The sequence below is a fragment of the Ahaetulla prasina genome, chromosome 3, assembly GCF_028640845.1.
Source record: "Ahaetulla prasina isolate Xishuangbanna chromosome 3, ASM2864084v1, whole genome shotgun sequence".
Taxonomy (NCBI): Eukaryota; Metazoa; Chordata; class Lepidosauria; order Squamata; family Colubridae; genus Ahaetulla; species Ahaetulla prasina.
In genome coordinates, this window is record NC_080541.1 from 191417446 (window position 1) to 191436098 (window position 18653).

At 37.2% G+C, this 18653-nt stretch overlaps 1 protein-coding gene across 1 annotated transcript in view; it reads right to left on the reverse strand.

Annotated features, from left to right (window-relative positions):
- The window catches only part of TRPC4AP (transient receptor potential cation channel subfamily C member 4 associated protein), a 32856-nt gene extending 21003 nt beyond the window's left edge, over positions 1-11853 (reverse strand). Inside the window, exons 1-3 of the mRNA XM_058178702.1 lie at positions 11631-11853; positions 3102-3230; positions 1884-2000 (exon numbers count right to left, since the gene is read on the reverse strand). Of these exons, the coding sequence (XP_058034685.1) occupies positions 1884-2000; positions 3102-3230; positions 11631-11801 (417 nt within the window). The 5' untranslated portion in view covers positions 11802-11853. The remainder of the gene's footprint in view (positions 1-1883; positions 2001-3101; positions 3231-11630) is intronic.
- Positions 11854-18653: the final 6800 nt, after the last annotated feature.

The window sequence follows — 18653 nt, forward strand, 5'->3', positions numbered from 1 at the left end:
AGTTTTTGCTGCTCTATGAGCTCCCGTTACTTGTCCCAGCTTCTGCCAACCTAGCAGTTTCGAAAGCACGTAAAAATGCAAGTAGAAAAAATAGGGACCACCTTTGGTGGGAAGGTAACAGCGTTCTGTGCACCTTTGGTGTTGAGTCATGCCGGCCACATGACTATGGAGACGTCTTCGGACAGCGCTGGCTCTTTGGCTTTGAAACGGAGATGAGCACCGCCCCCTAGAGTCAGCAACAATTAGCACGTATGTGCGAGGGGAACCTTTACCTTTACCTTATGCTGCTCTATCCTTTCCTCTGTCAGAAGAGGTAAATGGCCTAGTAACCTTTTCATATCCAATTTGGAATTATAATTCTTGGCTTCCATACCAGCTAGCACAGGGAAGCTAATTTTAAATCATGTGACACTAGTTAGCCATGGCTTCTTAATGTGATCTATTAGGATCACGTGTACATTTAACAAGAAGTACTGCCCTATTTTAAATACTTTTAAACTATACGTAATACAAAATACTTGCTGAATATATAAATCCTAAATATGTTGTGCTAGTTAGTTGGGGGAAAAAATCTCATTGCCTCCAAATTAAGCATTATATGGAATTTGTTTTTATTATATTATCAGTTTTTAGGGTAAGACAAGGCTACACAAGAGCCTGAGTTAGTGAGCAGCAGATTTTTTTGCTTGTTATATCAAAGCTATTGAGAGAAATAGATACTTCTGCCTTTATAAAACACATTCCTGCATTTTTTAGGAATTATCGTCTCTTCCCTATCTTCAAACCAATTAAAAACATCCTTGTAAATTTATATTTAATGAGATAAATATGCTGTTTCCCTAGTCTTGACCTTGTACTAAATTTATGGATGATTTTTAATTGAGTCTGTCTAAGGCTATTATAATCATAAATCACTGTCATCTTCTATTAGCATGAAGTTATATTTAAGACTGAACATATGATTATAATAGGTGTAATAAAAATGATACATCGTACAGCCAATCAATTGCATCCTATTGACTAGAGACAAATTGCATATACTTCCAGATATCCTACGTTCGTGTTGAGTTGTGTCACCCGTTAACTTTACTAGCATTGAAAAAGGTTTCCCCAGAAGCTACCCAAGCCCAGATGATTGGTTGGCAAACCACATTAGAAATTAATGAACACAGGTTTGAAATTAATGAACACAATAACCTTTGAACACAGGTTATTGGCTTGAATTAGAGGCAATAAAATTGGGTGATACCAGATGGTTGGCCACATGGATAAGATAATAAAAAGACATTTTAAGTAACGTTCAAGAACTCCAGTTACTTGAGTGACTACATCAGAGATACTTTGCTAATAGTACTATGCTACTTTTTATTATATTTGTTAGGCTAGGACAAAGTACCTGGAGAATAATCTTCAAACTGCATTAGATAGCATAAATTACAAGTATATTGGACAACTTTATAAAAAACTTGTATATTTCTATTAATGGTTTTCACTCTTCTCAGATTTTGCACTATATAATCTCACTGGCTTTTAAACATATGTTCTTTTTTCCAAGAGAGATTTCAGAAGACCAAAATCCTTCTTTATAGTTCAAAAGATGACAGAGCATAGTGAAATTGCCAAACGTTCATCTTTATTATCCCATGGCCTCCTACTCTTATTTGATACGTTATATGCAACTATGTCTCTTTTTAATCTTTCCTCTTCTAAACTAAAAGATGATAGATTGCGTTCTCCAAATTACTGTTTCTCAGGTGATGAGCCTTCACTTCTTGCCTTGAACAAACATTAATATTTCCTTTCACCACCATGGATTAGAATGTCCCAGCATTTGAGAACCTGTTTCTGTACTGAAGGCAAAACTGATTCAGAGTATCACTTACATCAACACCTCCAAATAGGTCAAATGTATATGTATTTGGAAAAGTAGATTCTTGTGCAGATTTTCTTTCTTCTGTGACAAATGCCATGGCTTCCATAGAAAGAAGGGGAGAAATTTCCTGGCAGAAACGAAAACATATTGTAGTTATGGTACATTAATATATTAAATTTCAAAAGGCCAATACTTTAAACTATTATTTTTAACTGTTCTACAAAATTTGGATGGCATGTCCCAAAATAATGTGTATTCATATGAAAAATGCAGCTCAATAAAAGCAAATGTAATGGTTTCTTGTTAAGCAAAGACCCCTCCCCTCCAGTATCTAAGCTAGTAATGAGTGACCAAGAAATAGACCTTGGAGTTATGATAAACAGTCCAATACTGAATTTCTTTTCTTTTCTTTTCTTTTCTTTTCTTTTCTTTTCTTTTCTATTCTATTCTATTCTATTCTATTCTATTCTATTCTATTCTATTCTATTCTATTCTATTCTATTCTATTCTATTCTATTCTATTCTACTGAATTTTTTCCAAGATTGTTAGAAAAAATATATTAAAAGGCTACAACAGAGCTGAAAAAGGCACAGAAAGTAACAGACAAAATGTTCTAGTATCTTGTTAAACAAGGACTGATGCTTGGAAATTGCTGGAATTGAAATGCTACAATTGTACATAATTATGTTTTGAAGTAAATGCACATGATTTAGTTTTAACAATGTAGAATGAGATTTATTAAATTAAGTTTCATATATAGATATACCCTATATACATATAAAGGGGCATGATAACAAAATCATTCTAGATATGCTAATAAACAGAAATTTTAAATTGTTTGTATAGCAATGATAGCCTGGACTAGTCAGCATCATCTCTATTATCAATAGTTTGAAACATTTTCACCATAAAGAAAGGCTAAATAACAATGGGGAATGTTTAATTCATGAAAAACAACTAAATAAAATAACATGTAGTATGAACAGAGCAGTATGAGTTGGGACATTATGCTGACATTATGCATACAGAATATGCTACAAATTAAACGTTACAAATTACACAGTAACTGTTGTTTAATCCATGTATTCTAAATATATGAATATTATATAAAATTGTGATTTTGTAGTACAATGAATCACACAATAATTGATACTGTTGATGATTGGCTTGCGATTAAGAACAGATTTAACACAATGATGGTTGATTGAAAATGAGCAATAAACTTACCTTTAAGATGCTCTGACTTTGAGAAAAATCACTATTAGCATGGCTAGTCTCATAGAGCTTTTGTAAGAGCAAAGGAATTCCATTCCACTTTGCTTGTTTGTCTCTTTCTTTTAACAAAGCTCCTGTGATCTGCAAGACAGAGTTTCAGATTCCAAACATTTTATCAATAAAGAATACTTATTACAATGCTTCCAGATTATTTAAATTGACCACTTCTCCAGTTTTCCACTGCACCAGAAATTAATCCAATTTCTGGTCTCATTTGAATTTGGGGTGCCACACATATATTTAAGTTTCTATTTGTGTTAGTGGAAACACAGGAGTTTACAAATTAGTTCTAACTTTGAAAGACAAAATATTGCATTGAAAATGATCGCAACATACAGTGTTCTTTCAGTTCTTTGGCGTATGTTTCACATATCATCAATTCATCACAATTCCAAATATTATTGATTTTTTTCCCTTTTTCTTGGAAATAAATTCAGATGCATGGTTATAAAAAACATTTGGTCTTATAAGCACTCTACACTGAACAGATGATGGGAATATTAGCTAGAGTAGTGGTGTCAAACTGGTGGCCCATGGGCTGGATGCATAGGCCACATCCACCTGGCTCTCCAAAGGCAAAACACATCGCGATATGTCATGTGATGTCACATGACACAGTCGAGTTTGACACCCATGTAGAATTAGAATTTTCATTAATGATAATTTGAAGAAATATTTTGCTTTTTCACAATTTAAAATCAAGAAATGTAGACAACTAATGAAAACATTTTAAACAGCAAAATCAACGTCAGTAGCAGAGGATTCTTATACTATTTATTGGGTTCTATTTATGTATCTATCAATCATCAGTAATTTCCCTCTCGTCACACTTTTTTCATTAAAGTAACTTTTGCTTATAGAAGACAATATTACAATTTGGTGTTTAGGGAAGAGTAGAGAGCTAGCAAAGAAAGTAAAGAAAGTAATCCTTCCCTTAATTTTTGCTGAATTAAATTAGGAAAGTTATCATTTCTTGTCCTATCATAATGTGACGTCAGCCATTTTTGAAACGTCGGTTTATTGCATTAGTTACTAAACCCCTATAAAATCCATTCTTTGTTTGTTAAAAAAAAGTAAGCAAAGAAACGTAACTAAGAATAAATAAATATAGCAGACAAGGTAAGAGAAAGTACTGGAAAGTATTTCTGTAGTTCACTATAATAAAACAGCAGATTTCATATTTGCAAGATGTATAATACATTTAACATTCTCACAGACTCCACTTCAAACAGAACTCTTCCATTGACCTGCTACTTATACCTTAAATATGCACGTGCCATTTTTCCCCTTAGGATAGAGGGTTAATATCAGGGGTGAAATGCTCCCAGATCAGACAGGCTCACGCGATCCGGTAGCGATGGCGGCTGCTGGTTCAGAGGACCGGTAGCAAAAATCCCTGGCCCCACCCCCCGCCTCTGCTGAGCCCCATCATCAGCAGAAGGGCTTTTTTTAACTTTTAAAAGAAGGTTTTGCTTCAGCCGAAACCTGCCTTTAAAAGTAAAAAAAAAGCCTTTGAGGGTCCCGCCCCTCAGCTGAGATCGGCAGCCTTTAAACTTAAAAAAAATAATAATTAAAGGCTACTCTGGGGATCTCACCTGAGTTCCTCATCAGCAGAACCTTAAAAAACATGTTTTCTGTAGAAAACATGTAGAAAAACTCCTTTTAAAAGAGTCTAAGCCACTTACCTGATTACTGATCGACCTCATGGCTTTTCTCATAGCCGGAAAGCCCCAGTTTCGCTTTTAGCACCAGACTGAACTAATCTAAACTTAGCTAAACTATTTCACCTCTGAGTGATTAATGCTGTCTGGCTGAGGAACTCTGGGAATTGAAGTCTATAATAAAATAAAATAAAATAATAAAATAGTTGTGCAGCTTTCTGAGATTTGGTATGTTTCTGTAGTGTTTCACTCTAACTACACAAACACACAAAATCTCAGAAAGCTGTATGTGGTATTTGTGTGTGTGTGTGTTGTGTGTGTCAGTTGTGTGTGTGTAAAATGTGAAAGTTGGTTTTTGAGCTTTTTGTGGCTGTGTGAAGTGTGAAGTGCAACTGCTTTTACATTGTGTGTGAGTCAGTTGTGTTGTGTTGTGTGTGTGTAAAGTGTGAAAGTTGGTTTTTGGTACCTCTTATTGTTTTTTTATACTTTGTTTATTATTTTTATTATTTATTGTTATTGACCACGTCCACCGAGTCATCTGACCACCAAGCCACGCCCACAGAACTGGTAGGGAAAATTTTACCCCTGGTTAATATTTAGACTTTAGAGTCAACCATTATTTCTGAAGCCTTTTTGAGGTTCAGGATTGTTTCAATCATATCAGTCTCAAATTTGAAAACTTATATTTGCTATCCTTAATGATATTGTTCATATCAATGTGTCTGAGCCGTTTCTGATAATAAGCACAGTATTACTTCTAAAGTTTATTTTCTATCTCCCCAGAGAAGAAATAACTGCAGGGATTTTTCTTCACAAAGGACACTCAGCCCCATTCATCTGTGGCAGTGAAACAAGAATAACATTTCTTCCTCCTCTAAAGGGCGTGAGCAATTGATTGCTATTTAATGCAAGGATTCATTTTCTGAAGTTTTATTATTAAAGTTTTATAAAAAATAAATAAATGGAAAATTCAGTCTTGCATGAACAGAACATAAATGCCCATTTAATATTATCAACTTTTTGGGGGGATATTCTGGCAGAACTCATATTTTTATCTATCTTTGAACTCCCTTTCTTTGCATGTTCTTTCTTTGTAATTTGCTGGCCTAATGATAGAATCTCTTTCTTGCGTTTGCAAAACATCTTGGACACAATACTTATCAACAAAACACAATTAAAAATATAGTAAATAAATGTTTCTTTACAAATCTTCCTCCCCTCCCCAGAAAAGCAGTAAGAACTTTGATTACAATATCTCAAAATCATGGTCCTTGCTGATACAAAATATCTCTATGCAATACTTTGTAACACTATGCAATCCTTCACTTTAAAAACTATTGTAACTCCCCAACAATGGAGCTTTATCTCTGGGCTGGCAACATAAGGTCCACTGGCTTTTGCAAACTGTACTTGATTTTCTTGGGGCAAAGAAAATTCCACAATATTCAGCGCACACAAGTTTTATTTATTTTTTTAAAGGGACTTCATCCATCTGGTGAACACAAAGGAAATGCCAAGAGCATATATGAAAAAGGTAATATGAGATTGGCAGGGGCTATGTTTGAGAAGGGAAAAGCATTTATTTGTTTATTGTGCTTATATTCTGCTGCAATTAATACCAATTTTGAGTACCAATTTAACACCAGAGATTAACAAAACAAACCACTAAAAATAAATTCACAAATAAAATAGCTCAACTTCCATCAGCCTCCAGGTGATCAGCGGGTATACTTCACATTAGTTCTGCCCCCAAGGCCTGCAGAAAAAGTCAAGTTTTATTGGCCTTTCTAAAACCCAACCAGCGCCATATAAATCTAAAGAGCATGTTGTTCCAAATAAGGAGGGCAGGGACTGAAAAGACTACTTTTAGGGCCTTCAAATTACAAGTCTTTGAGTGAGAATCCCTTTTATTTGGTTTTATCAGATGGATACAAATGATTGGGAGAAGATAATTTTGAGGCATCAGACGCCAAGAGACTGCTGGCACCAGGACAGAATTTCAATTATATCACCTGTTGGTCAGAGGTCTAGGTGCAAAGATGGGTATTATCAGTATATGGATGACACTAATAACCGATTATCTCCCCTGGTGCTTTCATATAGAAACTAAGTAAGACTGGAGAAAATGCTAACTATCTATAGCACCTCGAACACAAGGGACTTAAGACTATTTTTTTTCCTTTTCTATTGAAAGGAACTGCCCCACCACAGAGAACAACGGCAATTTCCAGCTCTTGTAGGTGGCTCAAGAAAATAATTATGATTGCTGGTATTAAAAGATGGTCCTCCTCCCTGCAGAGTTGCTAGCGTTGATCAACTCAAGGCCAATTAGAGAATGATCTGACCCTGACAAGAAAGATGTGGATGTCCTATATTCAGATTGCATCATATCAGAGCAAAATCAAGTGTTTTTTTAAATGCAGTACATAAACAAATTTAATACACAAGCCTACAGTTATATATGTGACCTGGGCAGTTATACAAACTAACTAACTGACTAACTACATACATACATACGTACATACGTACATACATACACAGAAAAAGAGTAGTGCCTTAAACATTTTGTGAACAGCCAGAACCTGTATAGTTCTTACATTTTGTTGGTGTTCAGGATATACTCAATGTGGCTCAAAAAAATGGAGATCCTTACTTTAACTTTATTCAATCTGAATGCAATTGCTTAAGCAATCAAAATACGATCCAAATAAAACTTTCCACAAAACAGCATCTATAAGTTGACTAAATGTAGACATATGAAATTATGCTTCTTTTTAATACCATCATTTCAAAGTGAGAGCCATCAGAGAATCTGTGGCACTTAGATGCAGCAAGCAATCCTACTGCCAAATATTCTGCATTCACTATTGGAATAAAAAGTATTCTAGGTAATATTTCAAGTTTATTCCCTTCAAAGTAATATTACTATACATATTTATTCTCTTATGCCAACAGTGCTTGCACATAAATGTAAAGTTTTCTATAACATGCAAGACTTGAAAATACAGTTGTTATTCAAGTGCTGTTTCAAATACAAAGAGGTTCTGTATACTGAGATAAACTATACCGTGTGACCTTAATTACAACTGCCTTCAGTACCAAGCAGATGGGAATCATTTACAGAAGAGAGCCATTGATATTTATTCAGGGAAGTTTAAAATGACAAATACTTTTACTGAAATGCTGAAAATTATAAATCTAGTAATGTAGTATTAATAATGAATTAAACAGATTTAAGGTACACTATAAGTTTACTGCTGATATTAGATTACCTTGATGAACGTATCTTTTCTTTTATGTACACTGAGAGCATATGCACCAAGACAAATTCCTTGTGTGTCCAATCACACTTGGCCAATAAAATTCTATTCTATTCTATTCTTCTTTGCTCTTTATTTTATACGGTTTCAGCTATCTTGGGGTTCTTTCTCCAAAATATTTCTGCCCATTCTGTGATAACGTCTAGGGAGTCTCTGCTTGTGATGCTATCCCAAGGAGAAGACAGACAGCTATAGATCAGAAGATAGGCTTTCTATAAGATATTGAAAACACATGTATGAAAGAGATGTGTATTTTGAATTTGTACAAGAAGATTTGTAAACACCCAGTCAGCACAATGTAATGGTTTGATGTGAATGTTTTTGTTTTGTTTTGTTTTGTTGTGGAAAATAAAAAAAAATTCTTATAAAAAAAGAAGATAGGCTTTCTGATGTCAGGAAATAAACTGCCTTAAAGATGCATTTGGTCCCTTCTTAGCATTCAGGAAGGCACTGAACTCCTTTTAAAACCAATATTTCAATTCCAACCAACTATAACTTTCTCTAACTTTTCTTCCTTTCCACCATTCACTTTTCCTTCATGTATTTTTGTAAATATACAACAATACAGTACTAAAAATTAAGCAACATCAATTCTTACTTGCTTTCTGATTTAATATTTTATAAATTATTTCCTTTTTAGAATAGATAGAAGAGACCTTGCGTCCTAGTATTTTAGAGATGAGAATTGTTGGAATTATAAAGACATATAAAGATGATTTCTAGGCAATGAGAAATACTAACAACAAATTAAAAAGATAGATATCTAACACAACAAATAAAAAACTCCTAAACTCCTAAAATAATATATCTTCAAAAGGAAGATATATTACTAATGTTATTAATATTAAACTAACCTATCATAAAGCAAGATGGAAATGGAAAGACAATAAGGAAAGGAACCAAAAAATAAAATTCTTAATTTTTATTCATTCATAATATAACCTAACACACCCAACACAACGCTGATGGCTATAGGGAGTTAGAATTATTTTTTGCTGACCATCTGTCAGAAAAGCACTTTGCTCAGGTGGACAGACAGCTACCAGTAATAATACCTACAAAGGAAATGGAAGAAGTGGAAAGAATTTTTGATCATTCCACTGATAGTTTTTAAACCGAAGACAGAATAAAAAGTCTTGCAAAGTTGCCCCTTTCCACCATTTCAGGTCAAGAAGGCTCCTATAGCTCCTCTCTCACTGGATTCACAGGGGTTTTAACTGCCTGCATTTTATGCACTGAGAATCTAATATATAATTTATCAATAAATTGAGAATACATTTTTTTCAGAAAAAAACGAAGAACAATTTCTTGGAGAATTAAACACTGATAATTAACTTTGGAATGTGGCAATTTTAATGCCATCCAGATGTTGGTAAAAGACTCTCTAAAATTCTAATGTAGAATGGGCTCTGAAAGAAGCAGCCCATGGCTAAAAATTATGAGAATATTTTGATATACTAGTATTTTCATCTTCCTTACGGATGATTAAGACTTAATCTCACTTGTAATATCCAAAAGCATGGAAACTAAATCAAATACATTGGTAGAACACTGTTATGTGTGCATCAGACATATCAGTACAGTAAGGTTAAAATGACTTAGTCAGCTAAAAAGTTTAAACTTGTAATTTGAAGATATATTTAAGACTTAAGGGGGGGTGTATATCTTTTTTCTAAAAACACAATAGTGTATTCACTGAGAAATAAAAATAGAAAATAGTTGTGTGATTGATCAATACACAATACATAATATATATAGATTTCAGCTATATCAGCCATTTCAATTTTCTATAGCTCAATCTTTAATATTAATCTTTCTGATTTCTATATGAAAATGTCTTTAAACTCAGAATTCTGTTCTGGTGGAATAAAATTAATGCTTTAATTTCTCCCATTTTCCCACTTTTCTTTTCCAATCTTTTAAACAAAGCTATCAAGAACAGATTCATACAGGTATTACAGCAATGGAAATCTAAAATAGGAGTAATGTAATTTACAGCCCACTTATATAATCTAAAAAACTAAGTGGTAGAATTTATTGCTCTATCACCATTTGCAAAGAATAATTATATGCACTATAAAAGATTATGGCTGCAAAGTAAATACAAAAGAAAGTGTCAATATCTCTAACAAAAGGTAAAGCACAATACAATCTGAACACCTGTGGGGAAACATATTCCATAGGTATAAAAACCATTTTAAAAAATTAATATCTTAGGAGGAACTAACACGAAGTATGTCAGTTTTTCCATACTGCTTTAAAATGACAACTTTTGGCAGTTGTAACTTAAATCATGTCTCAAAAGTGGCTGCATATGATCAAAAAAATGAACGGAAATAAGTCTTTTATTATTACAACCATTTGCTAAATTTCAGTATTTCATTTTGAGTGTAATCAAAAACCAGGTAGATAAAATGAAGAAATAATAAGAATTTACGTGTGAAAGTAATATTAAAGAGCTTACGGTTCATTGCCATTGCAATGTAACATACAATTAAAGCAAATTCTGTTTAATTAATTGAATATCACTATTATTTTGGATTTTTTTAAAATTGAATTTTGAATGTATTATTTCAGTGACAGAATTATATCTCTTTTCATATGAACTGTCCATTGATCTATGGATCATTCTCAGTTTTGGATTACATATAACCTGATGGCATGTCTGAATGTATCAGAGCAAGACTAAACGAGACACGTCACCCATCAATTCCAGCTGACCTGAACACCTGTAATAAGATGCTGAACATCTGTCACTGCCAACATTCTGCTCTGGTACATAAACATCAAGCACAAATCAGAAGCAAGTCACAGCAGCAATTGCTGGGAGCTCAAGAAGCAGGATGGGTGACTTTGGGCAAGTCACGGCCCAACCCACTTCCCAGGGTTATTGTTGCGGGGGAAACAGGAGACATGTCCTATTTTAATATCCCAGTTATTAGGTATGTTCACCAGCTTGAGTTTTTTACGTTATATGAAAAGTGGGATAAAAATATCATTGTCGTCAACAGGAAAGGGAGTTAGCATGCAGGCACCTATTTATTTATTTTGTCGAATACATGTTAAGTAATATATATAAGTATAAACATGAATCGAATACATAAAATGAATACAATTAAAGGGAACTTTAGGACAGGGACGGTAGGTACGCTGGTGCCCTTATCCTATTGTGTACCTTGTATAGAGTAGGATGCCAGCAATTCTCACAACCCCAATTCCATCTACCGTATCCTTATTTATTTATTTATTTTAAAAAAGCTAGACTCGACCAGGTTCTCACCTCCGCACAAAAGCTACCGCCCTACCCATCATCTGAAAACGGACGGAGTCCAGCCGAAGCATCTCCTGTTTCTGCTCATTATTTCCCTCCGAATAAGGAGGGCGTAGCCAGGGACAGCGCAAAATCCTCCGAGGGAGGAGGCCTGTCGTCCCGAACCCCCCCACCACCCACCCCGGCTTTGGCCCAGCCACCCCGCAGAGTCCAGCCGAGCCTGTAATACCTGTGACCCCCGCGTCAGGCCCCGGCCGCTGAGCTGTGCATGCCGAAGCTGGGCCAAGATGTTGATCGGCCCTCGCTTTGCTTCACGCCGGCCGAGCGTGCAGGAAACGGGGTCCGCTGCTGGTGATAGTGCCGGTAATGCAGCTCCCGCACCCCCTATGGTGGATGCCATAGTCGCTCTTGCCCCGGCCAGACGCAAACAGGAAGCTTCTCCCCTCTCGGAGCTTTGTTCGGAGACGCCTTCCGGTCGAGGTGAGACGGCGACAGGAAGTGTTCTTATTTACCTAACGGATGATGGGAAATGAAGTCTTTGGGAATAACTAGGTACCAGTACTGTAGCGTGCTGTAGAATAGATTAGAATTTTTTTATTGGCCAAGTGTGATTGGACACACAAGGAATTTGGTGCATATGCTCTCAGTGTACATAAAAGAAAAGATACGTTCGTCAAGGATTCTAAGGTACAACACTTAATGATAGGGTACAAATAAGCAATCAGGAAACAATATCAATATAAATCGTAAGGATACAAGCAACAAAGTTACAGTCATACTGTATACTAAGAGAAGGGAATCGCTCTGAGCAATGTCAGCAAAGAGAAAAACGCTGCTGTTACATTGGGAATCAAAGATAGCACTTCAGATTTTATGTCATCCAAGTTGCCTGGGGGGACTGGGGGGGGAGTGAGATCAAAGTTGGTATTCTCTAATCTTTCTTGGTTTTTTTCCTGTCTGTTGCTGATTAGTGGTCGTCCTGAGTTTTATCACCCTGATTTTATTTATTATTTTATTTTATTTTATTTGTCAAGAATATATTACATAATATTATATAAGCATGAATTGAATACATAAAATAGATACAAATAGGAAACATTAGGACAGGGACAGTAGGCACACTGGTGCTCTTATGCACGATTGAAAGATCTAAAATCCATTAGAAGGTTTCGGTCTGTTCCCCCAAAGAAACTTCATATACGAGGAACTGGGACCAGTTCTGCAAGGCTACTGTTATTTAAGCTCTTCTTTCTTTTTATTATTGCTGGATTATTTTTTATGAATTATGAACTATGTTTATGTAGTATGTATATTAGAGGTGATGACCCGCTGCTAGCTGTATGCAATGAAATTTCATTTTAATTTATGATTAGTGTACATTCAAAACAACAATAAAGTTATTCTAAGTGTATTCCTGGTGATGCACAGGTACAGTATATGTAGTTCCTTGCTCAACAGTAGTAACTGTGAGAGGGATCTTGGGAGTCCTACTGGACTCATTTAAATATGAGCCAGCACTATGCTACAGCAGCCAAAAAAGCCAACACAGTTCTAGGTTGCATAAACAGAGGGATAGAAGCAAGATCACATGAAGTGTTAATACCACTTTATAATGCCTTGGTAAGACCACACTTGGAATAGTGCATTCAGTTTTGGTCGCCATGATGTAAAAAGGATGTTGAGACTAGAAAGAGTGCAGAGGAAAGCAACAAAGATTAGGGGACTGGAGGCTAAAACATATGAAGAACGGTTGCAGGAACTGGGTATGTCTAGTTTAATGCAAAGAAGGACTAGGAGACACGATAGCAGTGTTATAATATCTCAGGGGCTGCCATAAAGAAGAGGGAGTCAAGATATTCTCCAAAGCACCTGAGGGTAGGACAAGAAGCAATGGGTGGAAACTAATCAAGGAGAGAAGCAACTTAGAACTAAGGAGAAATTTCCTGACAGTTAGAACAATTAATCAGTGGAACAACGGGTCTGGATGGGGAGAAACAGACTCAAGCTCAATCCCTCCAAGACGGAGTGGCTGTGGATGCCGGCACCCCGGTACAGTCAGCTGCATCCGCAGCTGACTGGTTGAAGCAGTTAGTCGCCCCAAAGGAGGTGGTTCGCAACTTGGGCGTCCTCCTGGATGGACGGCTGTCCTTTGATGAACATCTGGTGGCCGTCTCCAGGAGGGCCTTTTACCAAGTTCGCTTGGTCCGCCAGCTGCGTCCCTTCCTTGACCGGGATGCCTTATGCACGGTCACTCACGCTCTGGTTACGTTTAGGTTGGATTACTGCAACGCTCTCTACATGGGGCTGCCCGGAGGCTACAGTTAGTCCAGAATGCGGCTGCGCGAGTAGTAACGGGAGCCGCTCGTGGCTCCCACGTGACATCACTACTCCGTAGTCTGCACTGGCTTCCTGTGGTTTTTTGGGTGTGCTTCAAGATTTTGGTTACCACCTTTAAAGCGCTCCATGGCTTAGAACCCGGGTACTTACGGGACCGCCTGCTGTTACCCTTTGCCTCCCACCGACCCGTACACTCTCACAGAGAGGGTCTCCTCAGGGTGCCGTCCGCCAAACAGTGTCGGCTGGCGGCCCCCAGGAGTAGGGCCTTCTCTGTGGGGGCAGCGACGCTCTGGAATGAACTTCCCCCTGGCCTCCGTCAAGTGCCTGATCTTCAGACCTTCCGTTGTGAGCTTAAAACACACCTATTTATTCAAGCGGGACTGCATAATAGTGTAGAATTTTAAATTTGGGGTTTATTAATATTTAAAAATTTTAAAATCTAAATTTTAATTTATCAGCCTTTATAATTTGCTATGTTTTAAATGTTGTTTTAATTGTATATATTTTGTTTTATAGTTGGCTGTACACCGCCCTGAGTCCTTTGGGAGAAGGGCGGTATAAAAATTTAATAAATAATAATAATAAATAATAACTTGGCTCCAGAATTGTGAATGCTCCAACACTAAAAGTTTTTAAGATGTTGGATAACCATTTGTCTGAAGTGGTGTGGGGTTTCCTGCCTAAGCAGGGGGTTAGTAGAAGACCTTCACTTTCACCCCAATGGGACAATATAGCAAAATTTGAGAAAAGTCCCTATCAAATCCCCCAAATATGCTGAGTAAAGACAAGCAGAGACCAAGCAATTAAGTCAGTGAAAGCAAGGAGGAGTTGGGTCAGGAGATTCTGGATGCTGATTTTCAGCAGATGCTTGCCAAAGTCAACTTCGGGCAAGATTTCATAGAACTATGTATAGTATTAAAAGATTCTTTAGGCCATCATTTCCAAATCTTTGCTCCAAACCCACATGACCACAGAGACACTGCAATGGCTGAAACTTTTGAGGACCTGACATGTCCTTGTTGGCATGCCATTAACTTTGAACAGTTGCTGAATGAATGGTTGTAACACAAGGACTACCTGTATATGATTAGCAATCAAAATTGATTTGAGATTATTGAAAAAGGAATTGGGTCACGCTCAGCTGTCTCTTAAAAGCAACACTTAGAGATAAATGGGCACTCTCCTCAACACAGTTCTTGAATTAAATCTTTCCTGTGCAGGTTGTCTCTTCCTCCAACCTGTTTTTTTTTTGGTGCTTTTCCTACGGTTCTACTTAATGCTCATTTTATACAGCACTCCTCGGGTGAGATGAGCAGTTTAAATTTGATAAATTGGAAGAAGGGCGTTTATACTGCGCACCTCCACATTACAGTGCTATTTCCAGTACTGTAAAGCTCATGTCTCCCATTATACAGCATTTGTAGTGATTAATCAGAATGAAGTTACTCCTAGTACTAAAGAAGAAACATGAATCACATACCGTAGTGTATTTTGCAGAAATTTTTGTTGATATCTTTTAGCGTAGAAAGAATAACCTGTTGCTTGGATATTCTCCAAGATTTTATATATAACATAAAATGAAACCAATTTTTCCCCCAGCTTTTAAATCAATTACCGTATATACTCGAGTATAAGCCGAGTTTTTCAGCACGTTTTTTGTGCTGAAAAACGTCCCCTCGGCTTATACTCGGGTCTATACGGCTTATACTCGAGTTTTTTTTTTTTAAGCCCCTCGGCTTATACTCGAGTATATACGGCTTATACTCGAGTTTTTTCTTTTTCACATTTTACCGGACGGGAAGCCCTGCTGGTGCAGTGAGAGGCGGGCGGGGAGCCGCCAGCCTTCTCAGCTGAGGGAGGAGGTTTCCCCAACCGGTAGGTGCCTCATTTCCACCTCGCTTATACTCGAGTCCCCAGTTTACCCCAGTTTTGGGGTAAAATTGGGGACCTCGGCTTATACTGGATCGGCTTATACTCGAGTTTTTTCTTTTTCACATTTTACCGGACGGTGGGAAGCCCTGCTGGTGCAGTGAGAGGCGGGCGGGGAGCCGCCAGCCTTCTCAGCTGAGGGAGGAGGTTTCAACCGGTAGGTGCCTCATTTCCCACCCTCGGCTTATACTCGAGTCCCCAGTTTACCCCAGTTTTTGGGGTAAAATTGGGGACCTCGGCTTATACTCGGATCGGCTTATATTCGAGTATATACGGTACTTCTGAACTACCTCCCATTTCATTTCCATCTTTTTTGCCCCAGTCTTAGAGCTTGTTTGCTCAATGAGCTCGTAATCACTTATAAACTTCTTAAACTCTCCAAGATTATATTAATAGTTTTACTATATTCAAGAATGAATAACAATGAAATCAATGCTTAAGAAACTAATTATAGTATATAAACATTTAATTTGGAAGGTGGAATTTAGCATCTCTGTATCTGCAGATTTCTTCAGGTTTGATGGGCAAATTGTCAAGAATACCTGCATCTTTTCCTGAGTTCACACAATAGTTTTTGCAACCGACATGATTTCAGTAAGGGCACATTTCACTGAAATTTAACAACTGATAATATGTGCTTACTCATTCACACTCAACATCCTGTTTTGTCTTTCAGATCTGGATTTCTATGCAACTCTACTGAGCACAGTTTGAGATCTTCTGAAATTTATACGAGTGGATGAGGCCCATGTTGGCAATCCTTTAATGGCATTTCAGGGTGCCATCAGCGAGACAGTGTCGTCTGGCGACACCCAGGGGAAGGGCCTTCTCTGTGGGGGCTCCCGCCCTCTGGAACGAACTCCCCCCAGGACTTCGTCAACTTCCGGACCTCCGAACCTTCCGTCGCGAGCTTAAAACTTATTTGTTCATCTGCGCAGGACTGGATTAGTTTTTTAAATTCGTGGGTTTTTAAGGGGTTTTAAATGGGTTTTGAATGGGTTTTAATGGGTTTTATTATTTGCTAAATTTTAATTGCGGCCAATTTGAATAAGTTTTTTAGTGGTATTTTAATAGTATTTATTTTGTAATAGTACTGTCATTTTATCTGGCTGTAAACCGCCCTGAGTCCCTCGGGAGAAGGGCGGTATAAAAATTTAAATAATAAATAAATAAATAAATAAATAAATAAATAAATTTCATGAAGGAAGAAATCCTTAATTTCACAGATAATCTTTCTCAATTTATGCCAAAATATTTGTTCAAAAATTGCAAGAAGTAGATTCTTAGCTATATCAGTCTTAATTGGTCCTTTTTAGTAATATAATCCTGGCAAATAGATGGGGAAGAAATGGAGGTAGTGACAGATTTTATTTTTCTGGGCTCCAAGATCACAGCAGATGGGGACTGCAGCCAAGAAATTAAAAGACGCTTGCTCCTGGGGAGGAAAGCTGTGGCAAATCTAGACAGCATACAAAAAGCAGAGACATCACCCTGCCAACAAAAATGCATATAGTCAAGGCTATGGTTTTCCCAGTTGCAATGTATGGCTTGGACCATAAGGAAGGCTGAGCACCAAAGAATTGAGGCCTTTGAACTATGATGCTCAGTCCTAGAGGAGATCAACCCTGACTGCTCTTTAAAAGGTCAGGTCCTGAAGATGAAACTCAAATACTATGGCCACTTAATGAGAAGGAAGGACTCATTGGAGAAGAGCTAATGCTGGGAAAGATTGAGGGCAAAAGAAGAAAGGGACAACAGAGAACGAGGTGGCTGGCTGGAATCACTGAAGCAGCAGGCGTGAGCTTAAATGGACTCTGGAGGATGGTAGAGGACAGGAAAGCCTGGAAGAACGTTGTCCATGGGGTCGTAATGGGTTGGACACAACTTCGCAACTAACAACAATAGTAATATATTAGTACAATGAAAAGGAAAACACAAATTCATTCTATGTAATTAGAACACCCATAAAATAGGAGCTCTTATGATTTTTTTCAGAACCACCACCATCCTAGGTGAACTACCAATATGAAGCACCACATTTTGAATATTTCAGTGTTTGCAGCACTTTCAGCATTCATTTATAATTTAAGTAGGAGACATTGGCCAAAAATATAAAAACTTACCAATATTGTGGCGTAACAAATGTGAGAAGTTAAGAAAACAGTGTTACCTCATACAGAATAAGCATACACTTGTGTCTAAAATTTTTAATTATTCAGGAGTAGAAAAGTAAAAATGCAAAAAAGAAAAAAATATTTTTAAATATCTTCCTGCATATGCATGAAGCTGCAGTCTTGCAATTTATTGCAGCCTCTTTGATTTTTTCCCCTCTGGCAGCTCCGTTTGCTAAGAGGTGATTTGTGGAGGGGAAAAAAAACTAGTGAAGCTTGTTTACTTATCCTTCCTTAAGTGGGATACCTCACCTGCATTGAATGCTATCTGTTCATTCTGTACAAAAGAATCGTTCTGTTCAAAGAATTTAGATGCATAATTAACCCAAAGGTGCAACTGGACTTTTGTTTTTTCTTTTGAAGATGTTTTGCTTCTCATCCAAGAAGTTTCTTCAGCTCTGACAGGATAGTGGGGAATAGGATTTCTATTACTTGCAGACAGGTAGTCATTTGCATCCTTTTAGAGCAGGGGTCTCCAACCTTGTCAACTTTAAGACTTGTGGACTTCAACTCCCAGAGTACTTCAGCCACCTTCAGAGTTGAAGTCCACAAGTCTTAAAGGGACCAAGGTTGGAGACCTCTGTTTTAGAGGATCATTAAAGCACATGGAGGTTTATCTGTGTCCTCAGGGTCACCTGAGTAGTGCTCCTAGTTTCTGTAATCTGCAATTTTTCCTCTGAAAATCCATTCTTACTTCCAGAGGAAAAACTGTAGACCACAGGAACCATTTGGACTACTCAGGTGACCCCGAGGGCACAGATAAACCTCCAAGTGCTTCAACAATCCTCTAAAAGGATGCAAATGAGCAGCTGCTG